The sequence below is a fragment of the Schistocerca piceifrons genome, chromosome 2 (assembly GCF_021461385.2).
Source record: "Schistocerca piceifrons isolate TAMUIC-IGC-003096 chromosome 2, iqSchPice1.1, whole genome shotgun sequence".
Taxonomy (NCBI): Eukaryota; Metazoa; Arthropoda; class Insecta; order Orthoptera; family Acrididae; genus Schistocerca; species Schistocerca piceifrons.
The window spans coordinates 643,306,628-643,327,667 of record NC_060139.1 but is presented as its reverse complement, the minus strand read 5'-3'; the positions used below and the strand labels follow the sequence as shown (position 1 = coordinate 643,327,667).

At 38.5% G+C, this 21,040-nt stretch overlaps 1 protein-coding gene across 1 annotated transcript in view; it reads left to right on the top strand.

The window, feature by feature from the left end:
- The window catches only part of LOC124775687 (Down syndrome cell adhesion molecule-like protein Dscam2), a 194,666-nt gene extending 174,152 nt beyond the window's left edge, over positions 1–20,514 (top strand). The window contains exons 18-19 of the mRNA XM_047250516.1: positions 19,367–19,748; positions 20,367–20,514. Of these exons, the coding sequence (XP_047106472.1) occupies positions 19,367–19,480 (114 nt within the window). The 3' untranslated portion in view covers positions 19,481–19,748; positions 20,367–20,514. The remainder of the gene's footprint in view (positions 1–19,366; positions 19,749–20,366) is intronic.
- The last annotated feature ends 526 nt before the right edge of the window (positions 20,515–21,040 follow it).

The window sequence follows — 21,040 nt, the reverse complement described above, 5'->3', positions numbered from 1 at the left end:
GACTCAGCATCTCCACTCTATTGTGAGCAGCAAGCATCCTTGTTACATTCCATCCTGGATTTTCTACTATTTTATTGCTTTTATTAGTGAATATGGTTAACTAATACTTGCTGTAGCCTGGCAGGTTAAAAAAATTAGACATCAGACATTAATAAGTAACCAGTTATAGAGGGTGACCATACTCCCAATGTACACATGCTGATAACTAAAGGTCTGAATGTGAGCCTATGATGCATGCCTTATCTATTCTCTAACACTGTTCTACAATTCTGTTCCTTCCAAAATATTCTATTAATACTGAAGAGATTTTATTACATGAACACTTTTGTATGATAAAGTTATTTTATTCCACTTTCAATTGAGTAACAGATCCCCACTAGTTCAGATTGCATTCACACTACAATTGCAGGCACTCCTTTATCAACCACTTGTATGAGTTTACCATTGCTGGTTCATTACTGTATGGTCACCTTTTCATTACACAACAAGACTCCTAAGTATACCAAGCGAGGTGGCGCAGTGGCTAGCACACTGGACTCGCATTTGGGAGGACGACAGTTCAATCCTGCGTCCGGCCATCCTAATTTAGGTTTTCTGTGATTTCCCTAAATCACTCCAGGCAAATGCCAGGATGGTTCCTTTGAAAGGGCACAGCCGACTTCTTTCCCCATCCCTCCCTAATCTGATGATACTGATGACCTTGCTGTCTGGTCTCCTCCCCCAAACAATCCAATCCAATCCACTCTCCTAGGTATGAACCATAGTTCTGAACTTCAAAATTCTAACTTTGTTCACACTCGACATATTATATGTGTGTTTAACTCTGGTGTGACTATCAGTAAAATGTTTTCACTTTTATGCATGATTGTGAGAAGCAAAGGCTCTCAGGACTTGCCATGTAAGAGTGCTCCTGTATGAGTAACTCACTCCTGCATGCTACACGCCAGTCTTTCCCTTCTGAAACGAACAGGGATCGCCATCAGTGATGCCGCTGCACTGTAGCAGAAGAGCATATGGGTACATTTGATCTTTCAAGTATAGGGTCAAAATCTGTACTGTCACACTCTACAACTAATTGTTTTCAAGATCCACATGTAAAAAGGATTTTTGAAAAATATAAAACCTCCTCAAATACTGAAAAAAAAGAAATTCACCACTGTCGTTGTTGTGGTCTTCAGTCCTGAGACTGGTTTGATGCAGCTCTCCACGCTATCCTATCCTGTGCAAGTTTCTTCATCTCCCAGTATGTACTGTAACCTGCATCCTTCTGAAACTGCTTAGTGTATTCATCTCTTGGTCTCCCTCTACGATTTTTACCCTCCACGCTGCTCTCCAATGCTAAATTTGTGATCCCTTGACTCCTCAGAACATGTCCTACCAACCGGTCCCTTCTTCTCGTCAAGTTCTGCCACAAACTCCTCTTCTCCCCAATTCTATTCAATACCTCCTCATTAGTTATGTGATCTACCCATCTAATCTTCAGCATTCTTCTGTAGCACCACATTTCAAAAGCTTCTATTCTCTTCTTGTCCAAACTATTTATCGTCCATGTTTCACTTCCATACATGGCTACACTCCATACAAATACTTTCAGAAACAACTTCCTGACACTTAAATCTATACTCGATGTTAACAAATTTCTCTTCTTCAGAAATGCTTTCCTTGCCATTGCCAGTCTACATTTTATATCTTCTCTACTTCAACCATCATCAGTTATTTTGCTCCCCAAGTAGCAAAACTCCTTTACTACTTTAAGTGTCTCATTTCCTAATCTAATTCCCTCAGAATCACCTGACTTAATTCGACTACATTCCATTATCCTCGTTTTGCTTTTGTTGATGTTCATCTTGTATCCTCCTTTCAAGACAATGTCCATTCTGTTCAACTGCTCTTCCAAGTCCTTTGCTGTCTCTGACAGAATTACAATGTCATCGGTGAACCTCAAAGTTTTTATTTCTTCTCCATGAATTTTAATACCTACTCCAAATTTTTCTTTTGTTTCCTTTACTGCTTGCTCAATATACAGATTGAATAACATCGGGGAAAGGCTACAACCCTGTCTCACTCCCTTCCCAACCACTGCTTCCCTTTCATGTCCCTCGACTCTTACAACTGCCATCTGGTTTCTGTACAAATTGTAAATAGCCTTTCGCTCCCTGTATTTCACCCCTGCCACCTTTAGAATTTGGAAGAGAGTATTACAGTCAACATTGTCAAAAGCTTTCTCTAAGTCTACAAATGCTAGAAACGTAGGTTTGCCTTTCCTTAATCTTTCTTCTAAGTTAAGTCATAAGGTCAGTATTGCCTCACGTGTTCCAATATTTCTATGGAATCCAAACTGATCTTCCCTGATGTCGGCTTCTACCAGTTTTTCCATTCGTCTGTAAAGAATTCGTGATAGTATTTTACAGCTGTGACTTATTAAACTGATAGTTCGGTAATTTTCACATCTGTCAACACCTGCTTTCTTTGGGATTGGAATTATTATATTCTTCTTGAAGTCTGCATGTATTTCACCTGTCTCATACATCTTGCTCACCAGATGGTAGAGTTTTGTCAGGACTGGCTCTCCCGATGCCGTCAGTAGTTCTAATGGAATGTTGTCTACTCCCGGGGCCTTGTTTCGACTCAGGTCTTTCAGTGCTCCGTCAAACTCTTCACGCAGTATCGTATCTCCCATTTCATCTTCATCTACATTCTCTTCCATTTCCATAATATTGTCCTCAAGTACATCACCCTTGTATAGACCCTCTATATACTCCTTCCATCTTTCTGCTTTCCCCTCTTTGCTTAGAACTGGGTTTCCATCTGAGCTCTTGATATTCATACAAGTGGTTCTCTTTTCTCCAAAGGTCTCTTTAATTTTCCTGTAGGCAGTATCTATCTTACCCCTAGTGAGATAAGCCTCTACATCCTTACATTTGTCCTCTAGCCATCCCTGCTTAGCCATTTTGCACTTCCTGTCGATCTCATTTTTGAGACGTTTGTACTCGTTTTTGCCTGCTTCATTTACTGCATTTTTATATTTTCTCCTTTCATCAATTAAATTCAATATTTCTTCTGTTACCCAAGGATTTCTACTAGCCCTCGTCTTTTTACCTACTTGTTCCTCTGTTGCCTTCACTACTTCATCCCTCAGAGCTACCCATTCTTCTTCTACTGTACTTCTTTCCCCCACTGCTGTCAATTGTTCCCTTATGCTCTCCCTGAAACTCTGTACAACCTCTGGTTCTTTCAGTTTATCCAGGTCCCATCTCCTTAAATTCCCACCTTTTTGCAGTTTCTTCAGTTTTAATTTACAGTTCATAACCAATAGATTGTGGTCAGAGTCAACATCTGCTCCTGGAAATGTTCTACTATTTAAAACCTGGTTCCTAAATCTCTGTCTTACCATTATATAATCTGTCTGATACCTTTTAGTATCTCCAGCATTCTTCCATGTATACAACCTTCTTTTATGATTCTTGAACCAAGTGTTAGCTATGATTAAGTTATGCTCAGTGCAAAATTCTACCAGACGGCTTCCTCTTTCATTTCTTAGCCCCAATCCATATTCACCTACTATGTTTCCTTCTCTCCCTTTTCCTACTGTCGAATTCCAGTCACCCATGACTATTAAATTTTCATCTCCCTTCACTACCTGAATAATTTCTTTTATCTCATCATACATTTCTTCAATTTCTTCGTCATCTGCAGAGCTAGTTGGCATATAAACTTGTACTACTGTAGTAGGCATGGGCTTCGTGTCTATCTTGGTCACTGTAATATGTTCACTATGCTGTTTGTAGTAGCTTACCCGCATGCCTATTTTTTTATTCATTATTAAACCTACTCCTGCATTACCCGTATTTGATTTTGTATTTATAACCCTGTATTCACCTGACCAAAAGTCTTGTTCTTCCTGCCACCGAACTTCACTAATTCCCACTATATCTAACTTTAACCTATCCATTTCCCTTTTTAAATTTTCTAGCCTGCCCGCTTGATTAAGGGATCTGACATTCCACGCTACGATCCGTAGAACGCCAGTTTTCTTTCTCCTGATAACAACGTCCTCTTGAGTAGTCCCCGCCCGGAGATCCGAATGGGGGACTATTTTACCTCCGGAATATTTTACCCAAGAGGACGCCATCATCATTTTATCATACAGTAAAGCTGCATGCCCTCGGGAAAAATTACGGCTGTAGTTTCCCCTTGCTTTCAGCCGTTCGCAGTACCAGCACAGCAAGGCCGTTTTGGTTATTGTTACATGGCCAGATCAGTCAATCATCCAGACTGTTGCCCCTGCAACTACTGAAAAGGCTGCTGCCCCTCTTCAGGAACCACACATTTGTCTGGCCTCTCAACAAATACCCCTCCATTGTGGTTGCACCTACGGTACGGCCATCTGTATCGCTGAGGCACGCAAGCCTCCCCACCAACGGCAAGATCCATGGTTCATGGGAGGAAGATTCACCACTAAGTGAACTTAATCAAAATGACAGTGTTGCCCCATAGCTTGATGACATGGTCTTTCCTTTTATTTTTTTCAAATTTATACTTCACATGAATCATATCCACCCATCCCTACTATTTCCTGAGATTTACCAAGAGATATAATTCTTAAAAACAAAGATGATGTGACTTACCATACGAAAGTGCTGGCAGGTCGATAGAAACACAAACAGACACATACATACACACAAAATTCAAGCTTTTGCAACAAACTGTTGCCTCATCAGGAAAGAGGGAAGGAGAGGGAAAGACGAAAGGAAGTGGGTTTTAAGGGAGAGGGTAAGGAGTCATTCCAATCCCGGGGGCGGAAAGACTTACCTTAGGGGGAAAAAAGGACGGGTATACACTCGCACACACACACATATCCATCCACACATATACAAACACAAGCAGACATATTTGGTCTTTATATATATAAAAATTCATAATGTATAGACTTATTCAAGCAGGATAAGATAAAATTTCAAATTACAATTACATTCATTTCAAATTTCGTGACATGTAAAATCCTTGCTGAAAGATAAACACATAGCAACACATTTTAAAAAAATTTCACACTAAAAGATCAAACTAAAAGTTACAATTACATTTTGTTGCAGTCCATTTCCAAAATTGTGAAATATAAAAGTCTGTGTTGAAAGAGAAACACATATCAACACATCTCTCCAAATTGTTCACATCACAATGTGTGAGTGAAGATTACAATTACATTTCATTTCAGTCTGTATCAAAATTTATGAAATATTAAAGTTGATGCTAAATGAAAATACATAGGCACACATTTCTCAAAATTCTTCAGTTCACATTTTGATACATTAGCCAATAGCCCAAATCAGGTAAGTATTCAACTGAAAAAAAGTGTCTGTATGACTCCAAATCTATAAATCAGAAACCTTTACATGTTACATAAAAGCTTTTGAAATTCAGTAAAAATGAATAAGACATAAATTAAACATTTTATGCCACTGCAAAGAGAAAAAGAAAAAACACCACAAATAAAAAAAATAATATCATGTACAACACAAGTTTACACATATTACACTTCTTTACTATTGACTATTGTTCACTAAAACAATCAGAATAAACACAGTATTGTCCTTAAAAGAAGCATTCTATATTACAAACATAGTTCATTCTTGACAGTCACATTTTTGACACTTAAGTTTTACTTTTTTGAAATTGTTAGTTTCTTGTTCTATTATTCTCTTGTTTACTGTCCTGTGGAATCATATAACGCAGCTTAAAATATGATTGATGAGACTTTAAATTTATATGATATGATGGGCTTTTGATTAATCCTGGTCTTTTTCCAGAAACCTCCCTGAGCCTTTTGATTAATTGGGGTAGTAATCCAGCCACTACACTCCCTATGTTGGAAATCCCCTTTATTTCTTCCTGTGTAAGATCATTTGCTTCTTACTCACTAGTTAGAATATATCACTTCCATTAGATCTATTAAACTTCCCTCTTCTACTTTCTCTTCATACACTACCTATCAGTATATGTAGGGACAATTTGTATTCTGTCTGCTGTTATTTCTTCCTTAATCTTTACCTTTCTCTCCTTTTCTTCATCATAGATCCTCATTTTATTTTCCCAAAATCTATATCTGCATTGTGCTCTGTCAGCCAGTCGCAGCCTATAATGACTTTCTCTTGAAAACTATACACAATGTCCATTTGTATGGTTCTCCTTCTGCTTCCACTTGTAACTTTACTTGACAGTTAATTGTTTTCTCATATTCACCTACAGCTCATTTTTGTTTTGAATTCAATAACCAATAAACTCAGTATTTCATTTCCGGATTTCAGTAACTCTGTATACATGTTGTTTATTCTTGCACATAGCTCTCTTCCTGACCGAACTCACGATTTAGCCACATGACCACATACTTTAACCTTATTTATAGATGGGATACCTGTCTTATCTTTCAACGTAAAATATCCTCTTCAAATAGGTCTTTTTGTTGGTTACTTTTTATTTAATAGTGTAAATTCAAGGTTCCTCCATATGCATTTCAGATTGGTACAGTTCTGAAATCCTTGTATGTTCCCCAAATTCTTGTTCTCTGCTGGTTCCACCCCTCTTCTCAGCCCCCATCCTTTGCATCTGTGTTCATGCTTCCTGCTCCCTTCTTATTTTTCTTGTGCTCCTGTGTCCAGTATTTCATATGTGAGTTCCTGCAGCCTTTTTATTCACTTCTGCTGCATGAACATTCTTCTTTGTGCCATCGTTTTCACACCTTCATTTACTTGGTAATTAAATATTTGTGTTCCATCAGAGTACACACTTCAAGTTTTGTTAGTCTCCATATTACTGGTTCTTCTTACACTGTTTTCACATCAGCAAAAGCAGCTTTCATATGTTGTACCCATATCTGATGTTCAGATTCAACACAACACATTTTTTCTTAGTTCCTTCACAAGGTTCATCTTGTAAATGTAATGTCTTTCACGCCATTCCCCATAATGCATATTTGTGCCTTAACTTTCATAAATCATCACAATCTTTTGTTTGTGCCACATACAATAATTGCATCCACATCCTCTTTTCATAGTTAAGACACAACACATTTTTATTCAGTTTTCTCACATGTTTTGGTTCAGAATGTATTGGTTGATCATGACCTTCATCACAATGTTCACAGGAATCTTGACTTATGTAGATTGTTTGTTACAAACTTCAAATGGCTGGCTGATAACAAGATGGTTGTTAGTAGGCTGATTGAGATGTTCTACTGTCTCCCCTACACTTTCTTGAATTTGCCATTTATGTTATTACTCTGGGTCTTGGTTTTTTCTTGGTTTATTTCTTGCAATACCTTTCTGGTATCCCTTAATTGCTTTCCACGATCTCGCATTGTCTGTTGCACTTCCTACACTACTAGATTCTCGTTGTCTGTTTCTTGTTCCTCTATCTTCTACTATGTTTATGGGCTGTTGTCCCAAATTTTCCTTGATTTCCTTTTTTCTCTTGTTAAACATCATCTCATCCATCCTTTCCTCCCACATTTTAAACATTTCCCTTACATTCTCTTTAATTTCTTCATTTTGTTCCCTTAGCATTTCCTTCATATCTTCCTTCTGTTCCTTCTGCATTTCCTCTTGTTCTTGATCATTTCTTTAATATTTCATTCCCACACTTCTTCTTGTTTCTTGCATATTCCCCTCAGTGCTTTCATTACTTGTTCAAAATTGAAACCAATTCCTACCCTCAATTTTGGTGTTTCTACAAATGTTTTGTATCCACTACCATTATTCACTACTACAGTTTCTCACCCTTTTGTTTTTGGGATGTCCATGTTTCTTGCCTTTATTGCCTGGGGTCTGGCTAAGTTTCTCATGCTTTCCTGTGCTATGCTATTTACAAACAAAAATTCATTCTGGGCACTGCTCAGATCCTCCCCCTCACTTTCTGATAAACATTGTTCCTTTTCCTCTGTATTTGACTGATAATCATTATAATCTGGGACACTCTCCTTTATCTTATCTATCATCAATTTTGCCTCCATTTTTTAGTTTTGAAGTTACTATTATGTTTCCTGAATATTATGTGATTTCTATCAATGTTAATGTTCCTGAAACATCAATTTTTTTCACACTCAGTTTTAATCAGTTCCTTGCCTATGCTGCACTGTTAAACTATTTCTACAGCAATATTTTTTGTTAATGACCTACAGCAGCTTGCAACACTTATGTACTATATTTTCTGCTGTTGTTGGCTGCTGTACTGCTGGCTGCTGTTCATTGTGATGTGGCATATGATTGACCAATTTGTCTCATTCTGTGGGCTGGCTCCTTATTCTTTTTTATAGTAATTGTTACATTGTAACTAAATGTTTGAAAATTATTCTTGCACTTATTCCACTCTTCTTATGATACACCCCGAAAGACTGAACAATTCAGTGTTATTTTGGTGTCTTATTTTTCTCTCCACACCTGCATCCAAAGCTTTAAATAGTTTACTGTTGTCATGCGTTGCCAAAATTTAAGCTGCCCCTACTACCTTACTGCTTTTATTGGTGAATATACACCAACCAAAAAAATCATAACACAAAAAAACAGTTAATATAGAGTAAGAAATTTTGCTCATGTGGGGTTGCTGGTCCTCCATCAGGTACCTCCCCAGGTGGCAGGTGGGGGAATGTTCTCCAGATATGGAGGGTACCAGGGAAATAAAATACATGGGACAGACCAAAACCAGCAGGTATAAGAGCAGATGTCTTGGAAGAAAGGCAGAGGAGCCTCCAACCGTCAACTGCTGCCTTGTAGTCAGTAGAAGGATCTAAAAAGGCTGAGGATGCTCCCCTGAAAATGGAGCCAGCTACCCAGCGAGCTGTTCGGGGGCAACCCCTCAAATGGTTGGGTGGAAGATTACAATCTTCTCCTGTAAACATCAATTGTTGCAAATGCTAACAAAGGAATGCTGTTGCCTGCCCTGTTTCAGAGGAAACCACTCAGCCTGCAAGATCCAGGCAATCACAGAGGGTGGGATAATTGGTAGTTGGGAACTCCAATGTTAGGCACGTTATGTGGTACCTTAGGGACTTGGCTGACAAGAAGGGTAACAAAACCAATGTACACTTCATGTGCATACTGAGTGGAGTCATTCCAGATGTGGAAAGAGTCCTCCTGGATGCCATGAAGAGTACAGGGTGCAGCCAACTGCAGGTGGTTGCTCACATTGGTACCAATGAAGTGTGTCACTTTGGATCAGAAGAGATTCTCTCTGGTTTTGAGCAGCTAACAGAAGTGATAAAGGCTACCAGTCTTACTTGCAAGACAAAAGCAGAGCTGACCATTTGCAGCATAGTCAGCAGGACCAATTGCCGACTTCTGGTACAGAGCCAAGTGGAGGGTCTGAATCAGAGGCTCAGACAGTTCTGCGACTGTGTAGGCTGCAGATTTCTCGACTTGCACCAAAGGGTGGCTAGGTTTCGGGTTCCACTGAATAGGTCAGGTGTCCACAGTACGCAGGAGGTGGCTACATGGGTTGCAGGGGCTGTGTGGTGTGGACTGGGCAGATTTTTAGGTTAGAGAGTCTCGGAAAAACACAAGAAGGGCTTCAGTCCCAAAGAGTGCAGGCTGAACACAGGAGGAACGCAGATGCAGGAACCATTCGTATAACAGTTGTAAATTGTTGTAGCTGTGTTGGTAAAGCTCCAAGCACTAATAGAAAGCACTGATGCTCAAATTGTTATAGGCACTGAAAGCTAGCTAAAGCTGGATATAAGCTCAGTTGAAATTTTTGAGAAGAACCTAATGGTGTTCCAAAAGGATAGGCTAAACACGGTTGGCGGTGGTGTGTTTGTTGCTGTCAGAAGTAGTTTAACTTGTCGCAAAGTTGAAGTAGATACTTCCTGTGAGTTAGTATGGGCAGAGGTCATTGTTGGCACCCAGAATAAAATAATAATTGGATCCTTTTACTGACCTCTCAATTCATATGATACAGTTGCTGAAAGGTTCAAAGAAAACTTGAGTTTGATTTCAAACACGTACCCAACTCATATGATAATAATTGGTGGTGGCTTTAATTTACCCTTGATATGTTGGTGAAAATACATGTTCAGTTCCAGAGGTATGCATAAAATATCATTCAAAATTGTGCTAAATGCATTCTCTCAAAATTATTTCGAGCAGTTAGTTCATGAGCCCACATGAATAGTAAACGGTTGTGGAAACACACTTGACTTCTTAGCAACAAACAATCCTGAGTTAATAATGAGCATCAAAACCATTTCATTGATTTGTGAACACAGGGTTGTCGTAGCAAGACTGAATATTGTAATCCCCAAACCCTATAAAAATGAGCAAAAAATATACCTATTCAAAAAACAGATAAAAATTTACTTGACGCCTTCCTGAGAGACAATCTCCACTCATTCCAAATTAATAATATAAGTGTAGACCAGATGTGGCTTAAATTCAAAGAAATAGTATCTGCAGCAATTGAGAGATTTATACAAAATAAATTAACAAATGACAGAACTGATCCTCCTTCGTACACAAAATGGGTTAGAACACTGTTGCAGAATGAATGAAACAACCATGCCAAATTTAAATAGACAATCTTTAACAGAAGCTCGAAATTTAGCACAGACCTCAATGCGAGATGCTTATAACAGTTTCCATAACGATACTTTGTCTCAAAATCTGGCAGAAAATCCAAAGAGATTCTGGTCGTATGTTAGCGGCAAGAAACAATTAATGCCTTCTCTGCACGATAGCAATGGAGATACTATCAAAGACAGTGCTGCCAAAGCAGAGTTACTAAACACAGCCTTCTGAAATGCCTTCACAAAAGAAGACAAAGTAAATATTCCAGAATTCAAATTGAGAACAGCTGCCAACATGAGTAACATAGAAGTAAATATCCTGGGAGTATTGAAGCACCTTAAATTACTTAATAAAAGCAAGTCTTCTGGTCCAGACTGTATACCAATTACGTTCCTTTTGGAGTATACTGATGCATTAGCTCCATGCTTAACATATACAACCATTCGCTCGACAAAAGATCTGTACCCAAAGACTGGAAAGTTGCACAGGTCACACCAATATTCAAGAAAGTTAGTAGGAGTAATCCACTAAATTACAGGCCCGTATCATTAACATTGATATGCAGCAGGATTTTGGAAAATATATTGTGTTCAAATGTTATGAATTACCTCGAAGAAAATGGTCTATTGATGCACAGTCAACATGGGTTTAGAAAACATTGTTCCTGTGAAACAAAACTAGCTCTTTATTCACATGAAGTGTTGAGTGCTATTGACAAGAGATCTCAGATCGATTCCATATTCTAGATTTCTGGATGGCTTTTGACATGATACCACACAAGAGGCTCATAGTGAAATTGCATACTTATGGAATATTGTCTCAGTTATGTGACTGAATTTGTGATTTCCTGTCAGAGAGGTCACATTTAGTAGTAATTGATGGAAAGTCATCGAGTAAAACAGAAGTGATTTCTGGTGTTCCCCAAGTTAGTGTTATAGGCCCTTTGCCATTCCTTGTCTATATAAATGATTAGGGAGACAATCTGAGCAGCCATCTTCAGTTGTCTGCAGATGACACTGTTGTTTATCAACTAAAAAAGTCATCAGAAGATCAAAACAAACTGCAAAATGATATAGAGAAGATATCTGAATGGTGTGAAAAGTGGTAGTTGATCCTAAATAATGAAAAGTGTGAGGTCACCCACATGAGTGCTAAAAGAAACTCGTTAACTTCGGTTACATGAAAAATCAGTCTAAACTAAAAGCAGTAAATTCAACTAAATACCTAGGTATTACAATTATGAACAACTTAAATTGGAAGGAACACATAAAAAATGTTATGGGGAAGGCTAACCAAAGACTGCATTTTATTGGCAGGACACTTAGAAAATCTAACAGACCTACTATGGAGACTGCCTACACTACACTTGTCCATCCACTTTTAGAATACTGCTGCATGGTGTGGGATCCTTACCAGGTAGGACTGATGGCGTACATCAAAAAAGTTCAAAGAAAGGCAGCACATTTTGTATTATCACGAAATATGGGAGAGAGTGTCACAGAAATTATACAAGATTTGGATTGGACATCATTAAAGGAAAGGCATTTTTCGTTGTGACGGAATCTTCTCATGAAATTCCAATCACCAACTTTCTCCTCTGAATGCCAAAATATTTTGTTGACACTGACCTACACAGGGAGGAATGATCACCATGATAAAATAAGGAAAATCAGAGATCGTACGGAAAGATATAGGTGTTCATTCTTTCTGCATGTTATACGAGACTGGAATAATAGAGAATTGTGTAGGTGGTTCAATGAACCCTCTGTCAGGAATTTCAATGTGATTTGCAGAGTATCCATGTAAATGTAGATGTAGATGAAGGAATAATCTGGCCAGATTTTTTGATGATGACCTCAGCAAAAAAAAAGGATATGAGATATTTACATAGCACATGGAATGTGTGGAGCCTATACCAAGCTGGCGCCCTATGTCAGTGGCTAGCACAAGTAAACAACTGTGGTATAAAACTATTGACTCTCTGAGAAATTTTGTGGAAGGGAAGTGATACAATGGACTCAGGAAATTTCACTGTCTTCTATAGTTGCAGGAGGACGAATACCTCTGGAACAGGCTTTGTGGTCGCTAAAGAACTGAAACCTACTGTGATGTACTTTGAACCACTCAATGAATAGATGTCCATGTTAAGATTAAGGAGAAAATTTTTCAACATAACGATTATAAAAGTACATGCACCCACAGAGTAGGCAGATAAACAATGGAAGAATGAGTTTCATGGCAAGGTAGAGCAGTAGATCAGGCTCCCAAACATGATGTTAAGATCTTAATAGAAGACTTGAATGCAAAAATAGGACAAGAAGAGGCCTATCAGCCGACTATAGGAAGACGTAGCCACCATGAAATATCAAATGATAATGGAATTAGCCCCCCCCCCCCCCCCCCATGAACCATGGACCTTGCCGCTGGTGGGGAGGCTTGGGTGCCTCAACAATACAGATAGCCGTACCGTAGGTGCAACCACAATGGAAAGGTATCTGTTGAGAGGCCAGACAAATGTGTGGTTCCTGAAGAGGGGCAGCAGCCTTTTCAGTAGTTGCAGGGGCAACAGTCTGGATGATTGACTGATCTGGCCTTGTAACATTAACCAAAACGGCCTTGCTGTTGTGGTACTGCGAACGGCTGAAAGCAAGGGGAAACTACAGCCGTAATTTTTCCCGAGGGCATGCAGCTTTACTGTATAGTTAAATGATGATGGCGTCCTCTTGGGTAAAATATTCCGGAGGTAAAATAGTCCCCCATTCGGATCTCCGGGCGGGGACCACTCAAGAGGACGTTGTTATCAGGAGAAAGAAAACTGGCGTTCTAATGATCGTAGCGTGGAATGTCAGATCCCTTAATCAAGTGGGTAGGCTAGAAAATTTAAAAAGGGAAATGGATAGGTTAAAGTTAGATATAGTGGGAATTAGTGAAGTTCGGTGGCAGGAGGAACAAGACTACTGGTCAGGTGAATACAGGGTTATAAATACAAAATCAAATAGGGGTAATGCAGGAGTAGGTTTAATAATGAATAAAAAAATAGGCATGCGGGTAAGCTACTACAAACAGCATAGTGAATGTATTATAGTGGCCAAGATAGACACGAAGCCCATGCCTAATACAGTAGTACAAGTTTATATGCCAACTAGCTCTGCAGATGATGAAGAAATTGAAGAAATGTATGATGAGATAAAAGAAATTATTCAGGTAGTGAAGGGAGACGAAAATTTAATAGTCATGGGTGACTGGAATTTGACAATAGGAAAAGGGAGAGAAGGAAACATAGTAGGTGAATATGGATTGGGGCTAAGAAATGAAAGAGGAAGCCGTCTGGTAGAATTTTGCACAGAGCATAACTTAATCATAGCTAACACTTGGTTCAAGAATCATAAAAGAAGGTTGTATACATGGAAGAATGCTGGAGATACTAAAAGGTATCAGACAGATTATATAATGGTAAGACAGAGATTTAGTAACCAGGTTTTAAATAGTAGAACATTTCCAGGAGCAGATGTTGACTCTGACCACAATCTATTGGTTATGAACTGTAAATTAAAACTGAAGAAACTGCAAAAAGGTGGGAATTTAAGGAGATGGGACCTGGATAAACTGAAAGAACCAGAGGTTGTACAGAGTTTCAAGGAGAGCGTAAGGGAACAATTGACAGGAATGGGACAAAGAAATACAGTAGAAGACGAATGGGTAGCTCTGAGGGATGAAGTAGTGAAGGCGGCAGAGGATCAAGTAGAGGGCTAGTAGAAATCCTTGGGTAACAGAAGAAATGTTGAATTTAATTGATGAAAGGAGAAAATATAAAAATGCAGTAAATATAGCAGGCAAAAAGGAATACAAGCGTCTCAAAAATGAGATCGACAGGAAGTGCGAAATGGCTAAGCAGGCATGGCTAGAGGACAAATGTAAGGATATAGAGGCTTATCTCACTAGGGGTATGATAGATACAGCCTACAGGAAAATTAAAGAGACCTTTGGAGAAAAGAGAGCCACTTGTATGAATATCAAGTCGAATTAAGTCGGGTGATTCTGAGGGAATTAGATTAGGAAATGAGACACTTAAAGTAGTAAAGCAGTTTTGCTATTTGGGGAGCAAAATAACTGATGATGGTTGAAGTAGAGTGGATATAAAATGTAGACTGGCAATGGCAAGGAAAGCATTTCTGAAGAAGAGAAATTTGTTAACATCGAGTATAGTTTTAAGTGTCAGGAAGTCGTTTCTGAAAGTATTTGTATGGAGTGTAGCCATGTATGGAAGTGAAGCATGGACAATAAATAGTTTGGACAAGAAGAGAATAGAAGCTTTTGAAATGTGGCGCTACAGAAGAATGTTGAAGATTAGGTGGGTAGATCACGTAACTAATGAGGAGGTATTGAATAGGATTGGGGAGAAGAGAAGTTTGTGGCACAACTTGACTAGAAGAAGGGATCGGTTGGTAGGACATGTTCTGAGGCATCAAGGGATCACAAATTTAGCATTGGAGGGCAGTGTGGAGGGTAAAAATCATAGAGGGAGACCAAGAGAGGAATATACTAAGCAGATTCAGAAGGATGTCAGTTGCAGTAGGTACTGGGAGATGAAGGAGCTTGCACAGGATAGATTAGCATGGAGAGCTGCATCAAACCAGTCTCGGGACTGAAGACCACAACAACAACAACAATGGAATTAGGGTTGTATATTTTGCTATAAATTAAAACATGACTGTCACCAGTACATGTTTTCCACACAAAAAGATACATAGCTGTGATTTTTTTCAATTAGTATAGTTAATTAATGCTTGCTGTAATCTGGCTAGTTAGAAAAATATGACACAGTCATTAATAAGAAGCCAGTTATAAAGGGTGCACTTACACCCAAGGTAAATGCACCAGTAACTGAAGTTCCTATATAAGCTTATGACATGTGCTCTATCTATTTCCCTACACTATTCTGTGATTATGTTCCTTCCAAAACATTCTATTAATAATGCAGAGTTTTTAATGTGTAAACACCTTTGAATGATACATTTATTTTATTCCACTTTAAATTCAAGTAACATATCCCTAGTTGTTCAGATTGCATTCACACTACAATTGCAGTCACTCATTTATCATGTGCTTGTTTGTGTTTACCATTGCCAGTCCATTACTGTATGATCACCTTTTCATTACATAACAATTCTCTCAGATATGAAGTATAATCCTGAACTTCAGGATTCTAAATTTGCCCACACATGTATGCATTCTACTCGTGCTTGAACTCTGGTGCAAATACCAATAAAATCTTACAATTTTTTGCATGATCATGGGAGGTGCAGGCTTTTTACATCTGTCCCATAAGCATGCTCCACCTCGACTGACTCGCTCTTTCACACCGTAAGATCTCCAGGCACCAGTCCACCCATTTTAGAACAATGGGGCTTTTTTGTCAGTGATGTCACCACACTGTAGCAAAAGAATGTAAGGGTAGATTTGATCCTTCAAGTATAGGATCAGTATCTGTACCCTTACAATTTTGCTTAACACATGGCTAGCATAGTTACTGTACTCTTCAGTAGCTTGATGCAGCCCGACTCAAACTGGCACATAAGTTAACATGTTAAAGACTAATCAGGGACTAACTATCATAGAGACTGTACTCTGAAAGCTCAGTGCAGACTGGCTGTGGTTTTGGGCACAGCACCTATTTAAAGGTGAATGCAGGACAGTTTTTACAAATGGTAAATTACGCAGTTATTACATTTTTAACACAAAAGACAGGAGAAGCTTAGAATACAGATACACATTAGGCACAGATGCTTTTTGGTTAACAGTTGGCTCAATGTCTTTAAAATTGTATAAACGATCAGTTGATGTGAAACTTTGGGTGTGCACTGGGATTTATCAAAGTACACCAAGACTTTTCTATAAACTCACATTTTATAATTGAAATATATCATTAACTAAAATATTATTCTAGAAAAATTACAATTTTTTGGAATCAGAAAAATCAGGGCTACAATATTATAACACTGGATTTTTGAAAATATTAAATTTTAAGATTTGAATGTTCTAGACACTGACAATTTTAAATAAAGACGACTTTTGAAACATACAGTTCAGAAAATATAACATGTTCATTAGAAAGATGGGAATGCACTGGTCAGGTCTTCCACCTCCATTTTTCACAGGTGTTTGACCCATGTAGCAAGGGGTTGAGATTATATGTGGCAGAAGGATGGACCAGGGTATTGCGTACATTGAGTGAGTAGTAGGATATCACCTAGAGAGAGGTGCTCCAAGGACTGTGGGTAGTGTGTTCCTCATTTCTTGGTATGGTGATAAGGTGTTGAAGTTCTGGTGAAGGATAAAATAAGTCTATCATAAAACAAACAATTATTAACAGGGTTGAATTTTGAAGGGGATATGACTTGCACAAATTGTAAATTTTCAATATATTTTCAAATAAAATTTTTCCTTGCAAACTATTTAAACTGTTGTTGTCAGTAGCCTGTAAACTGTACACTGAATAACAAGGTTTTGAAAAATACAGCTCAGATAAGATTTCTAAGATTTCATATGTACATGACGTATGTATTGCATATGTAAAGAGAGGACAAGATAAAAAAGTAGTATTTATGTTAGGAGTGGGATTATAGGAAGTGGAGGTATTCCACCTTGTTACATTTCACCTTCCAGTACCACACAAAACCAAGAACCCTACCAAACAACTCAATCCCCCAGAAGGTCTCACCTTCAGCCCCCCACACAAGTTCAGTCATAGTTTACTCATCAAAGACACACTGTTTTCATGAGTCCTACAGTGGAAACACTTTTTTGCCACCAGTCCCCTCAAAGTGAATCTTGCATCTCTCAGTTCATACTTTTGTCTAACAGTGACCCTCCCCCACTCCTACCTAAATCACACTGAGGTTACCTTTCAGAAATTTCTCACCTCTAACTTAGCCTCAACCACCCTTCACAGGTCCTTTCTTGTTAATACAAACATATCTAGAGTGTGTCTTTGATGAGTATTCAATGACAGAACTTGGGTGTGGGTCTGAAGGTGAGACCTTTCTGTGGGATTGAGCTGTTGAATAGATATGTCAGAACAGATATCCACAACTTCAGATAGACCCCAATCTAATCATCCTCCCTGTGGACAAAGGCTTGTTATGATGAATGCTACTGATTACCTGATAGAACATATCCGCCAACTCTCTGATTCTTACACCCGCAGCCCCAGTAATCACACACCAGATGTCCAGTATAATTACCAAACCCTACTACTCAAATCCTTAGGCCCATCCCAGAACTTCTGTCCCAAATACATCCCCCTCCTTACTATAATTACTTCTTCCCACCAACCTCCATATATCAAACTTCTACAAGCTTCTTAGAATCCATAAATCTAACTACATTGGATGTACTATTGTAGGTGATTACTGCACCACATTTCCTTCAATTACACCCACTAATCAGCTGCAAAGGGCACCCTACCTCACAACCCAGCATCATCCCATACTGAAACATCTTAACCATATCCTTCACGAGAGCTTCAACACCTTATCACCATACCAAGAAATGTGGAACACACTATCGACAGTTCTTGGAGCACCTCTCTCTAGGTCGTATCCCACTACTCATTCAATGTGTGCAACACCCTGGTTCATCCTTCTGCCACATATTATCTCAGTCCCTTGCTACATGGACCAAACACCTGTGAAAAATGGAGATGGAAGACCTGACCAGTGCACCCAACCAGCACACCATATCCCAGGTCTGTCACAAGAACGTCCTCTCCTGTTAGAGGTAAGGCCATATGTGAAAGTAGTCATATCATATAATAGCTCTGCTGCAGCTTTTGCACAGCCTTTTATGTGACCAACAGACCTGTTGTCCATCTGAATGGGTGGTCACAGCTCGACTGTGTCTGAGAGCTGGACTGACAATCCAGAGGTGGAAAACATTTCTGAGTATGGCATGTTTGACTTCAGTTGCTGCTTTACAACTCATGTCACCGAAATCATTCTCCACCCCTGTCCTATCCCCAACCTCACCCCATTATGCCAGATTCCAGGAATAATACAGATGAGAATTGCCCTTACAACATCCTTTAATTCTCCTGGCCCCAATTTCAATTAACTCCTGCTCCACACACATCTCCTCCTGTCTCTATGTGCCCCACTTCATTCATTCGACATTCTCACCATCCACTCTGGAGCCATCCTCTTCCTCTATTCTATCTTCCCCTCCTAGTCCATACTTCTGTGTAATTATGTAAAATAAGCAATTCACTTTGCATGTACTAGAGTAGGCCCACTGGTGCTACATTCCTATTCTGTGCACTTGCTGCCTTTCCCTCCCACCTGTCAGTAATTCTTCCCTCCAACCATTCCTCCCCCTCCCTATCTCCTTTCTTCTTTCATCCACTCTTCTTGATACAACCAGTCACCCCAGTAACACTGTAGTGCTAGTGAAATATGGTTGGTGGCAACAATGTAACCACAAAATTCAGTGTTTTCATATATTTATTTTATACTAGTTACCACTCAAGAAAGACTTCATCCAATATCTCAGCAATGTTTTTACTCTTCTTTCCTCCATTATAGAGTAATTTCTTGCCTTTATTCCTTCCATTATTTACATTCCTTCAAGGACTTTCCATTACTGCATTTGTTTACTGTCCTTCAGCTTTTATACACAAGTACATAGAAGCTTTAAACACATTTCTTTCATTGCTGCATTGCAATCAATACTTAAAATTACCTTTTTAAGGTTTGTTGTAAATAGTCTTACTAGATTCAATACAACCAATTTGTTTCATTTAATATTTTCTTCTTTTCTAGTATGACAACTACAGTGATTCTGTATACATGAAAATAAAGAAGAAGTCACAACAAATCAATGCTGATGGAGACTGGGTACCACTCCACAGTTTGTACCAGGCCCATAGATACTGACATTAGCTGCAGTTAGGACCTTCAGTGGCGAGAAAGAGTACAAACAGCTGAAAATGTCAGCACACCATTTCCAAAGTGCCTTTGTTCCATATACTTGTATGTAGAAGAAACTGTGACAGACAGTAGGAATTGCTGTGACAATAAATATTTCCACCAGAAGACAAAGAAAGATTGCAGCCCCTTTATTCAAAATGATCTGAATAAGGCCTGTCTTCTGTTATTATCTGAAATCTCATATCAGATCTGGATGACTTTTACACAAAACAAAGTGAGTGATACTATTTGCTGCAGAAATCTACAACATTTTGTGATGTTTTTGTTTATACTTATTTTTAAAGCATAAAATAGTAGTATTATTGTTAACTTGTGAACTATTATAAAACAGTTATTTCAGTTTTAAAACTGAATCAGAACTATACATCTGCAAATATAAACTGACTTTTCTTAATCCAGAAATTCAGAACATGCAACAGCAAATCGGCATTGGCAGATTAAAACTGTGAGGGACAATGGCAGTAGTGGTTGCTTCCATCGCTACTGTTGTGTGTCTTGCCTCGTTATTTATGAGCATGCATTTCAAGACCTACTGCATGCCTCCAGCAAATTTCTGCTGTTGATTCTTGTATTCAATAAATCTCTCCTACAGGTTGTGTGGCTGACATATTCCCTTCAAAGCCATTGCGTACAAACCCTAACAGTTACTATCAAAATGTCTTTCCATGATTAATATTGTGTTTGCCTATAAAACCAACTGAGGACCATAGACTCTATTGTCATTTCAGTTTTTATCTGCTGTTGACATATATAGACACCTGCTCTTTACAAGGCAGCAAATCAGAGTTTTAATATATCTGTCCTATTCTTTACATCATTTATTTTGTTCCAGTGCAATGCCAGGATTATCTTTTTATAAGGAATTTCAATATTCGTACATACAATGAAGCTATAGCTGTGAGCTGCATGACATTTGTGAAGAAGTTAAAACTGGGACTTTTTTGCAATCATCTACAACTATCATTGACTGGAATGTGTTCAACTGCTCTCCACTCCATGTTGCTGACCTCAGTAAACAAGAACAAATATTTTTGGAACTAAATGTCAATACATCAGCCTGTAATACTTCATTGTATTTTCACTGTACAGCAGTGACAGACTGGAAAGACATTAAATTTTCAGCTTATTTGAAACTTACCTTTAAGGTCATGTTAAGAGCTTCCATTTTTCACAGTATGAGAACCACAGAATAACATCTTTGTAACTTAAATATTGTATATATGTATAAATAATAAAGCTACACTAAACTGCATTAACTGTGCTAGTCAGTCTACCTAATGTAATATTTTTCACACACACACACCCACAAAATGCCAACCTGTTATCTCAACATGAAGGATAATGTTTACAGGTAAGAAATGTGAAGCCCTTTAAATGATAATTTCCCTTACACCATAAATTCATTCAGTCATCATGTTCCACAGATCCCATCAAGTAGGAAAATGTTCAGGGGTGTGAAAATAACCGGATATGATTGTTGATGAATGCTTTAGTGGATGCAGTAAC